This window comes from Elaeis guineensis, chromosome 11, assembly GCF_000442705.2.
Source record: "Elaeis guineensis isolate ETL-2024a chromosome 11, EG11, whole genome shotgun sequence".
In the NCBI taxonomy this organism is placed as follows: Eukaryota; Viridiplantae; Streptophyta; class Magnoliopsida; order Arecales; family Arecaceae; genus Elaeis; species Elaeis guineensis.
Genome location: NC_026003.2, coordinates 24,559,441 through 24,570,691, shown reverse-complemented (window position 1 = coordinate 24,570,691; position 11,251 = coordinate 24,559,441). Strand labels below are relative to the sequence as shown.

Genomic DNA, 11,251 nt, shown 5'->3' with positions numbered 1-11,251 from the left:
ATGATTTAGAGGGTTATAGATTTTAATGAATGATGACCACCAAAATGGCTCATTTGTTGAGATTTGTAAGATCCCTCTATTTGTATTTTACGAGATTAAATTATTAATTTTTTTATTAATTGCTTGCTATTGGTGCATAAGTTGAATAAATGAATTTATGGATATGACTGGTTGATCCCTAATTGAAGGTTTGTAGATTTCAATGGATAGTAACTAAAGTGGCCTATTCACTGAATTTGTAAGATTCTTCTATATGGCATCCTGAAGGGATTGAGAAGCATTTGCAAAATTGTTGCAGAGAATTATCTCTCCAAAAAGAGTTTATTGTGTGTTATAATTATAAAGTGGAATGCTTTTATAACTGATAAATGCATGGTCTAGGAATTCATTCTACCAAGGTAGATGAACCTGCAAAAGCTAATGATATCTTGCTAAATTGATTTCATTGGATATTAGAAAGATATCTTATATAGGTGACTTTTTTTCTAAAAAAAGTTTATGGTATTGCACCAAGGACTCTCATTAATTTAATACTTATAAAGTTTTCAAGTATATATATTTTGCATATTTATTCGTTGAATTGACTGTATAAAGATTGTTTAGCAATTAGCACCTTTATATTGAATAACATTACACATTAGAGAGAGACACCTTATGTGGATCACTTTTTTTTCTAAAAAAAATTATGGCATTGGCACTAAAAGCTCTCATTAAAATAATGCTTATAAAAGTTCTTAAGTATATATATTGCTTATATTTGTCTATTGATTAACTGTATAAAGATTGTTTAGCAGTTAGTACTCTGCATTGAGTAACATTAATACTCCCATTAAGACTCTGATTGGAATAAACTATAAATATGAAATATAAAATTGAGCTAGTATATATTTGATGGAATTTGGATGTTACATTGAGTGGTGATCCTCTATCTTATATAAATTAGTAAGAGTACTCTAGAATACAAACAATCTATGAAAGGTGGAGAGAGTGAACCTTTTTAGCTTAAAAATCATGAAAGACCCATTTTTGATGCCATTCTAAATGTTATAGTTAAGAATGGTAACTCTAAGTATCTCTTGATCTCATTATTAAGAGGTATATAAAATCTGATAAGGCAGAGGCTAGATAGCTAATGAATAAATTAATCAATAATAAGAAGTATGATGGTATAATGCTATTAGGACTTACACACTACAACAAAACTCATTTTTAGTGCAATTAATTAGAGGCAAAATCTAATGCCACAAATATATTTAAATATCAAAATTTAATGATAAATAAAAATTGTGTTAATATTATTTTTTACCGACAAATTATATAAATTATCATTATAAAATATATTTACCGACATTGATAATAATTATCATTATAAATCATATTTATATTATATTATTAATAATTATTATAATTTATTATTATTTTTATTCATGTATTTCTATATTTTTTTCTGCCAATTCCATGCTTACTCCTATTGTTTCGTGAAAATATTTTCTCCACTGATTCAGCCCCACGCACTCTTGCTCCTTTCCTTTACCTTCAGTTCATCCCCAACAGTGAAATCCTTATGCCCTAGCTGCTGCTCCGGTCGCCGTTCGCCGTCGCCGTCGCCGTCTCCGTTGATCATCTTGGCTGATCTTGCCTAGTCTAAAGATTAGCTTCCGTCTTCTCGGTCCCTCTCTTTTTCATCTTCTCTCTGGACCCGATGCTGTTTCTCTCCCTTCCCTGTTCCTCTCTCCCTCTCTTTCGCCTCCCCTCCTATCTTTATCTTCTCCGACTCTTCTCGTGATGGTGAGATCTCCTTTTCTTTTCTTCGAGCATCGAGGCCTCCTCCAGCGGCCGGCGGCCGTTGAGCCCCTCTCTCTTCTTCTCCTTCTCCTCGCTCTCCCTCACTTTCTTTCTCCCCCCTCTCTCTCCCTCTCTCCCTCTCTCCCCGCTCTTCCCCCATTGTCTCCCCTCCCTCCGGCGGACGGCTGACTTCGAGGCCTTCTTTCTGTTCTCCGACTGATGGCGAGGGTATCCCAGCTCTTCCTGCTACAGAAGGGGATCCCGCCTACGTCCAATGTAATTTAGGTCAGATTTAAAGAACCACAACCCTATCATCATCCTGGCATTCCACAATTAATCCGAGGTTCCTTATGTGCACCATCTTATAGTAGGGTTTCTCTTAGTCATTTTTTTTCTTTAGTGGTTGGTAGACAGATCTAAAGGATTTTGCATTCCGGGCTTATGAAGGCGTGTGATTTGCTCAAAAAGAGTCGGGTGAATATTGGGAAAACTAGATAATGTATATCATGGTTGTATTCATTACAATACTTGGTGCATTTTACAAGTAAATCCCCTATTTTGGCATTTCCCTTGCAGAGGTATTGGACTACACATGCATCAGCATCTTGGTACAACAGAAATTTTCCAGCAAACTTCCGACTTGCTGTTTTGATGGTGTTAGCAGCCATCTATTGGAGTTAACAGATTGTTATTCATTCCTACCTTGGTAATTATTTTGATGGTGTTAACAGATTGCGACCTGCTATTTTGATGATTGCTTATTATTGGAAACTTCATCTGCTTTCGTGGATCCATTGTCTGTTTCAGAGGTTTTATTGGTAGGTTCTCTGATTTTTTTAAAAAAAAATTAGGAAAAGAAAATTTACATTGTTTCATGAATGGGTTATTGGGGTTTATAGAATGTGTGCCTGTTGAAATGATTTGCTAAGTAAGAATTTTTCTTTTGTAGAATTTGGTTAGAAATAGAGCTTGATTTTATCTCTCTTATGTTATCCGTTGATCATTGACATGGGATTTGTGTACCTCTTGCTTAAATTATGGAATCATGAATATAATGATATTAGGGCTGGGAGTTCTGGCATGGTCTGGCTCTTGAAGGTGGCAGACTATTTTTGAGCAAGAACAGACAAAAAATTACCTTATTTTATTTTATCTGAAATGAAAAGAAATGAGACCCGAGGCATGTTCAGATTCTTAAGCAATTAGGTTGGCTGTTATACAAGTTTGATGGTGAAATGTGAGACTGGTGCTTTTCGATTTTGCAGGTTACATATCACTTGCAGAGATGATCCTCCATCAGGCTGTTTTTAGGTTTAAAGTTAAGCCCATTGGAACTTAAGGTTTTTCTTGGATCATAGAGGAAATGTATAACTAAAGAAATATATCACTAAAGAACTTCTCCTTAGATGACACTCTGTGCGCTTGTTCTGGTTGTGGAGCCTCTAAATGGTTATCAGTTGCACTGGATAGTCTTAGAGAAGGGCTAGACCCTTGGAACATCCCAAGTATTTTATTTATATTGGTATAATTTGTTGGAGAAGGCAATAGGAATATCAAGACATCCGGGATTTTATGATTGCTTGTGTTAATCACATTATGTTGTTAGTCCAACCTTTTTTTGCCTGAATAGGATATATATAAGTTTCTTGGAAGAGATTATTTTACTTGCATCAAGTAAAACTTCTATCATAAAAAAAAAAAAGGTTTGGTTTCAAGCAAGGGAAGTAGTTAGGCATGAGGGAGCATGAGGAAAATGTACAATCTTACTAGAATTTTTTTCCTAGAGAGATTTTGGGGGACCAGAGCCTGGGGATTTGGATTTTATAGCATCTGATAGCAAGGAGAGATAAGAGATTAAGAACACTCTTTTTAAGGATATGGAACTGATGGTTAAAATGGCATGGAAAAAGTCCAAGCTCTGAAGTTTACATGAGCTTCCTTTGCTTTTTGTCTTCAACATTATTGTACTTAGCACATGTACATGATCAGTTAAATGGTTTCCTAAACAGAAGGCTACATTGCACAAAGGACATCACTTGTTGTTCTTGTTCCTAAGAAAGAGGAGACTATGCATAAGGAGCATAAGCCATTTAACCCTCTCATTGAAAAATCATGATCTTACTGCATTAAGTGGTTTGCTTTTTGAAAGCACCACAGGCATCATGCCTGATGGGGTCACAAGAGTCCATTAAATTATGTTGCTAAGTTAATTCAATACTCAGATAATCCATAAAAAAAAAAAGATGGTAAATCATGTGATTGTAAAGGCCTAGCAGATACTTAGATACTCCATAATTCTCCAACTCCACTAGGTTGAAGAGTCACACTTAGGCCTCTAAAAAGGTTGGTTTGAGGTCATGTCTGGGTGGGCCTGAACTTGATGCAAAATTTTGAACACTAAACTAACCCAAGCCGGGAACCCAACTGGTTGGCCAAACCATGCCTCAAATGCGAACCAGCTTACATTTGGACACCCTACCTAATTATCCAACTTGGCTACAATTTTCTCTTTGCTTATTTTTCCATCTTGTCAAGGGATTTGGTGGGTAGAGGCACAGCAGGAGGCCAGAAGCATAACAGTAAATCATGAGCCAGTGGTCGTGAGGGTCAGAGATGGTGGTAACCAATCAGTTTTGGTTGTGTAATATGCAATGCATGTGAATGATTTTTTTTTGTTGATGTAGACTAAGCTTTTTGAAGTCGTAACTGAAGATAATGACCCATCCCATTATTGACCAACTATACTATTTAAGATTGCCCTTAATTAGCTATATTGGAGTTCCTTCTAATGTTTTCTTTTACTGTTATATGGCTGGATTTTTTTCAATTACTATATTTCTTTTCGTTTATTGTTATTGAATTGCCACTGATCTAGAAGATGTTGTATTTGACATATTGTTGCAGATATTATGGAGAAATCAAGAAAACATATCAATGGAGCCTTTGATAGACGAACGTAGTCAAGCCGAAAGTAATATACCTTTACGGTCTCAACAACAAAGTCTATCCCAAAGGCAAAATGAGTCTCACTTCTAATACCCATAATCGATCAAACAGTCCTATGGAGAATGATGATCAATTTCAAAATGGAGATTTCAAAGAGGAAGGACCAGGGGAAGAAAATGCATCAAGTATAACATATCTAGTTACAAAATACTTATCAATCTAAGAAAGTAAATAATTTTTTTTTAATTTATTCTTTAGCCCGACCAAACAAGATAGCAAAGGGTTGTAACACCAATACATATGAAGAGTCTCGCAAGCAAAGAATTGAAGAAAATAAAAAGAGAACTGAGGTGACTGATTGTAAATTTATCAAGTCTTACATTTTTTTCCTAATTATTAATTGTAAGTTAAGAAAGAATGATTCTTTAATCAATTACTTTAACCATTCTCTTCTCAAGGAATTGAAAATTTTGAAGATTTCAAAAAGCTTGACAGAAGTTACAAATTCAGCAAAAAAGATCTCGGTATAACCCTAAGTTTTTGTTGCTTAATTCTTCGTCAAAAACCAACTATCTGCCTGATGTCTATTTCCCTCTCTCTCTATGTATATATTAAATTTTTGCAGCAGCAGCACCTTTCAAAACAGAGATCATCCAACAATATCGTATTGAAATGAAAGCGCTCTTCTCGTGTGAATCATCAATCAAATAATTACATGGAGAATGATGAGTCTCACTCGGAACATCACAATAATAGTGATATGGAAAATAATGATGAATCTCTAAGTGTTGAATTTCTAGAGGAAGGAGAAGAGGAAGAAAATATATCAGGTATAATATAGTATTATATAGTTGTTTGTGATGTAGGACAAAATCTAATATGGGGCCTTTGAAATTTATGACATGTATACAAGAGAAAGTAGGGTAGGAGCTATTTAAGATGGTCATGGTGTTCCTAGAAACTAAAATAATTTAGATTCTGGAATTTAGAAGGTTGAACAGTAATTGTGAATAGTTATTTCAAACTTGCTGAAAATTACTGAGATTGAACTAGATGGGTAGGTACTGTATTTTGGCTTTAAGGAGTTGTAATGGCTGTTTGCCTTTTCTATCTTTATTAGCATATATTTTTTCTCATGGGCTGTTGCATCAGGATGCTTACTAATTAATGATAATTTTGACAATCACAATCCTTAGAACAAAGGGCTGTAAGTGGACCTACTCTATTGGCTGATGTTTGGGACATGCCTGAAGAAAACACAATTGTTGTAAAGTTTAATGATCGTGGGCAACCCGTTGATGAAAAAGGGCGAGTGCTAGCTAGTTTTTTAGGGATCATGGCAAGAAATGGTGCACTAACTCCTTTGAATTTTAGCGATTGGAGAACCTTTCCAAAAGAGGGAAAAAGCAAACTTTTGGCATTTGTGAAGGTAAAATGGTTACTCATATTTATTTTTTCGTTATTAAAATATTATGAGTTGTATGGAGTCTGCATTTCATAATTTGTTTTTGTTATTTTAATCTTTTTGTATTGTAGGCAAAGTTTACTATTCCACGAATTGGTGATGATTGGGTTCTTAAGTCCATAGCAAAAAAATGGAGGGATTACAAAAGTAATTTGAAGCCTGAGTACACAGAAAAATATAGAACTCTTCAGGAGCTACATTCGAATAAACCTGACCATATATCAAGAGATCAATGGAAAACTTTGGTTTGGATTATGATGGCTGGTTGGGTTTTATAATGTCTTTTACGGTGGCTAGTTTTAAAACTTACATTATGATTAGTTTGACAAATTGTTGATTAATGGACATAGATAGTTTGCTGTTTTTTGATTGATTATAGTGTCATTTAGACATTGTTTTACATATTTTCTTGTCAGTGCCTCCATGTACCTCCTTTTATTGTTTATTTTCAGGCATGGGAGAATAATTATAAAGAAACCAAAGATTGTAGGTTCTTTCATTATTTTGAATCTAAAAAAGGAAGGCCTGAAGTTAGTATCAATCTCGAGTCTTTTAAATAGAAGACTTCATTTTAATATTTGATTACTCAAGTTTGATATGATATTGTTTTACTGGGTATCTTTATCAGCCTACTCGAAAGTTCTTCACTGCCATATTCAGAAACCTACTTATACTCAATTTATTTGGGCAAGATTGTTTTTCAATTATTGGGCATCTGTTACTTAAGCCTATTCACTGGGCTTTTAATCTCCATATCTTTCATGATGGTAATAGAGCAGCAGATTTTCTTGCTGATTTAGCTAAAAAAAGCTGATTTTGATGTTGGTCTGTCTAGTCCTTTTGCTTCGGATGTCCTTCATATCCTTTGAGCGAAGTCTTGAGGATTTACTATGAACGATGATGATGCCAGTATGCAAATCTGTGGGTCATCATTTAATCCTATATGGGGTTCTTAGTTTTTTGATCCCATATCAGCAATTGCTTTGCTGTTGCAGGCTGAAATGTTGGGGATTTTGCTATTGGTTTGGTGTTTGCACTAGCTCTGAGTTCAATGCTTGTATCTCTATTATTTTCAAATGTCTTAATCTTCTTGATCCATTTCGGGGGGTGAATGTTTCATCACAATGATACTGTTTTATTTAAAGGATTTATGGACTTCTATGGTTAAGAAACAAGAAGTACCTTTATTTATGTTCTACTTGGTTAGCTAAAAAAGCTGATTTTGATATTGGCCCATCTGGTCCTTTTGCTTTGGATTTCCTTCATGTCCTTTGAGCGGAGTCTTGGGGGATTTACTATGAACGATGATGATGCCAGTATGCAAATCTGTGGGTCATCATTTAATCCTATATGGGACTGTTAGTTTTCTGATCCCAGATTAGCAATTGCTCTGCTGTTGCATGCTGAAATGTTGGGGATTTTGCTATTGGTTCGATGTTTGAACTAGCTCCGAGTTCAATGCTTGCATCTCTGTTGTTTTCAAATATCTTAATCTTCTTGATCCATTTCTGGGGGGTGAATGTTTCATCACAATGATACTGTTTTATTTAAAAGATTTATGGACTTCTATAGTTAGGAAACAAGAAGTACCTTTATTTATGTTCTAGTTGGTTGGCTAAAAGGCTGATTTTGATATTGGTCCGTCTGGTCCTTTTGCTTTGGATTTCCTTCATATCTTTTGAGCGGAGTCTTGGGGGATTTACTATGAATGATGATGATGCCAGTATGCAAATCTATGGGTCATTATTTAATCCTATATGGAACTGTTAGTTTTTTTATCCCAGATCTGCAATTGCTTTGCTGTTGCAGGCTGAAATGTTGGGGATTTTGCTATTGGTTCGATGTTTGAACTGGCTCCGAGTTCAATGCTTGCTTCTCTATTGTTTTCAAATGTCTTAATCTTCTTGATCCATTTCTGGGGGATGAATGTTTCATCACAATGATATTGTTTTATTTAAAGGATTTATGGACTTCTATAGTTAGGAAACAAGAAGTACCTTTATTTTTGTTCTACTTGGTTGGCTAAAAAGCTGATTTTGATATTGGTCCGTCTGGTCCTTTTGCTTTGGGTTTCCTTCATATCCTTCGAGCGGAGTCTGGGGGATTTATTATGAATGATGATGATGCCAGTATGCAAATCTGTAGGTCATCATTTAATCCTATATGAGGTTTTTAGTTTTCTGATCCCAGATCAGCAATTGCTTTGCTATCACACGCTGAAATGTTGGGAATTTTGCTATTGATTCGATGTTTGCACTGGCTCTGAGTTCAATGCTTGCATATCTATTGTTTTCAAATGTCTTAATCTTCTTGATCCATTTCTGGGGGGTGAATGTTTCATCACAATGATACTGTTTTATTTAAAGGATTTATGGACTTCTATGGTTAGGAAACAAGAAGTACCTTTATTTATGTTCTACTTGGTTAGCTAAAAAAGCTGATTTTGATATTGGTCCGTTTGGTCCTTTTGCTTCAGGTTTCCTTCATATCCTTCGAGTGGAGTCTTGGGGGATTTACTATGAACGATGATGATGCCAGTATGCAAATCTGTGGGTCATCATTTAATCCTATATGGGGTTCTTAGTTTTCTAATCCCAAATCAGCAATTGCTTTACTGTTGCAGGCTGAAATGTTGGGATTTTGCTATTGATTCGATGTTTGTGCTGGCTCTAAGTTCAATGCTTGCATCTCTGTTGTTTTCAAATGTCTTAATCTTCTTGATCCATTTCTAGGGGGTGAATGTTTCATCACAATGATACTATTTTATTTAAAGAATTTATGGACTTCTATGGTTAGGAAACAAGAAGTACCTTTATTTATGTTCTACTTGGAGCTTTATCCTCATGCTGACAGGATTTCTTTGTGCTTGGCACTCTGTCTCTTCTGTCATAATATTTTCCTACAGTTGAGTGGGGTCTGCTGTAATTAACAATGTAATTACCGGTTTAAAATTTATGGACATCCCAGTAATTGCTCTGCCCTCGACCCTGATCCCTTTGCCATCCCACTACAAGGCGCATGAAATATAATCATGCTTAAGTACTTAAAAAATAGGCTTCAATTACGATCTATTATCTTTGCTAGCCTGAGCTATGGCTCATCCAAGCTTCATAATATGACTTTTCGAGTCACTTTCACTTGGGATACTTTATTTGTCATGTAGTGTTGCTTCCCATCCCTAAAAGCTGGACATTATTATTGTATTTCTACATCATGTGCAGCCAAAAACTCATTATTGTTAGATACGATGTTCCCGTGGGTTTTGTCTTTATATTAACTCTTTTTTTCTTTTTTCACCCATTTGGCAGGCCGAAGTTGCTAAAGCTCTAGTGAAGCAAAAATAGGAAGCAATATCTATGTTTATATCAAGTAGCATGGGGCATAAGATCTTCTCTGGTGATTCAGATAGAACTTAAAGAAGTAAGAAGCCTGATGCATATATGCGACTTTCAAATGAAGATCAGATATTACTGAACTTATTGAAGCCTTCTGTTTCTATTCTTATGTATCATTCCTTCACTTCCATCCTATTGTAAATCAATTGAAGACTGTCATAAAATGTCTGGCTAGTCTTCTACTTTCTGTCCTTATTATGTAATGAAGCTAAGTGTGATATTACTCCCCATGGTCTCCTCTCAATTCTTCTATATGAGAAATCTTAGCATAGTCGTAGAGCAGGTCTTGCAGAACAAACTTCAGTGCTAGTAGAAGTTTATCTTAAAATGAAAAGAACTCAGCAGAGTAAGATATCAGTGTGTGGTTATTAACAATGTAATTGTAGGATTTATAGACTTCTATAGGGTATTAACAATTGTCAGTTTTAAAATTTGAAAATTTTTTCCAACGATTGTAATTGCCCGCAACCAAAAGTCTTGATCTTTTCTGACAATTAAAGAGCCTTTGCTGGCACTATCTTTAATCCCACTATCATTAATCATCGGTAAAATCATTTTAGATGTTGTCTTAGGTAGTAGAATATTTTTTGCCGGTAAATCCTTTAGCGACGATTATAATTGGCGCTAAAGGTAATAAAACTGACGTCAAAACCTATTTTTATTATAGTGACACTATGAAGCTAGAAAGTATTACACCTAACGTTAGTAGTTTTGAAATCTTCATCCCTAATGCTTTTTTTGCTCATTAAGCTCTTAATTTTCTTTTTGTACAATTTTGATTAGATTAAACCATATATAATGCATATGGAGATAAATGGAATGTGAACAAATTTATTTTTATTTTTTTGTTCAAGAGTTTTAATATTTTAAAGGAAAGATGAGAGTACTTATTTAGTGTATTGGTCATACCCTAAAGATTCCATATATAATAAGAAAAGGATATGGTTCTAAAAGGGATAGTTGCTTAATATATCATACTTGAAACTCCTGAGTAAAATAGTATAATTGAAAGATGTAATTGCACTCATAAAAATATGATTAGAAGCATGATGAAAGGGTATAATTTATCATGATATCTTATACATGAACCTCTAAAGGCTGCTATGAACATCTTGAATAGAGTTCTTAATAAGGTAGTTTATAGGATGTCTTTTGAGTTATCAGTTGGTAGAAGCCCAGTACTATTATTTTTCTATCTAGGACTGCCTACAAAGGATAAGATGCATAGTCCAATAATAAAAGTTTCAATTAAAACTATTTATTTTTATTTAATTGACTATCCAGATAATTCTAAAGATATAGATTCTACTATCCTGACAAAGGTATAAAGTCTATCATACTAGATTTCTAGAGTCTGATATGAATAATTACAGATGTTCTCATATTGGAGATATGATATTAAAAAAAATAATAAATAATTATTATTATTCTAATTATCCAAAAAAATATCATATTTCATCCTGAAAGGATAGTGGAGAGCAACATCAGATATATAAACTGATTATAGCACTCCATAGCTAGTTAATAGAATACCGGTAAAGAAATCACATAAAAGAAAAGGAAAAACTTATCATTCCTAATGATTTTGGTCTATTTAGATGAGAATGACTATGGTATTGGCCATGTGGTTAATTCAGTCTCATATGTTCAGATTATTGCA

General features: G+C 34.4%; 1 protein-coding gene across 10 annotated transcripts; it reads left to right on the top strand.

Moving 5' to 3' along the window:
• The first annotated feature begins 1,486 nt into the window (after positions 1-1,486).
• LOC140850869 (uncharacterized) lies at positions 1,487-9,829 on the top strand. 10 transcript variants are annotated; one of them, XM_073245785.1, is made up of 6 exons: positions 1,487-2,491; positions 4,690-4,916; positions 4,990-5,081; positions 5,190-5,561; positions 5,928-6,160; positions 6,268-9,829. In XM_073245785.1, exons 4-6 carry the CDS (start codon positions 5,447-5,449, stop codon positions 6,472-6,474), a joined length of 555 nt encoding a protein of 184 aa, XP_073101886.1. In that variant the 5' UTR covers positions 1,487-2,491; positions 4,690-4,916; positions 4,990-5,081; positions 5,190-5,446; the 3' UTR covers positions 6,475-9,829. The 10 variants fall into 10 exon arrangements, 8 of the variants coding, with proteins under 8 accessions (XP_073101886.1, XP_073101884.1, XP_073101885.1 ...); XM_073245783.1 differs by having other exon boundaries at positions 4,690-5,081; positions 5,190-5,255; positions 5,357-5,561; XR_012135385.1 differs by having other exon boundaries at positions 4,690-5,561; positions 6,268-8,745; positions 9,505-9,829.
• The last annotated feature ends 1,422 nt before the right edge of the window (positions 9,830-11,251 follow it).

Excerpts from the sequence above, each read along its gene's own strand:
- LOC140850869 (XM_073245786.1), top strand. The coding sequence starts at position 5,447 with ATGGAGAATGATGAGTCTCACTCGGAACATCACAATAATAGTGATATG. Across the intron at positions 5,562-5,927 it reads AGAGGAAGAAAATATATCAG|AACAAAGGGCTGTAAGTGGA; the intron begins GTATAATATAGT and ends CACAATCCTTAG. Across the intron at positions 6,161-6,267 it reads AACTTTTGGCATTTGTGAAG|GCAAAGTTTACTATTCCACG; the intron begins GTAAAATGGTTA and ends TTTGTATTGTAG.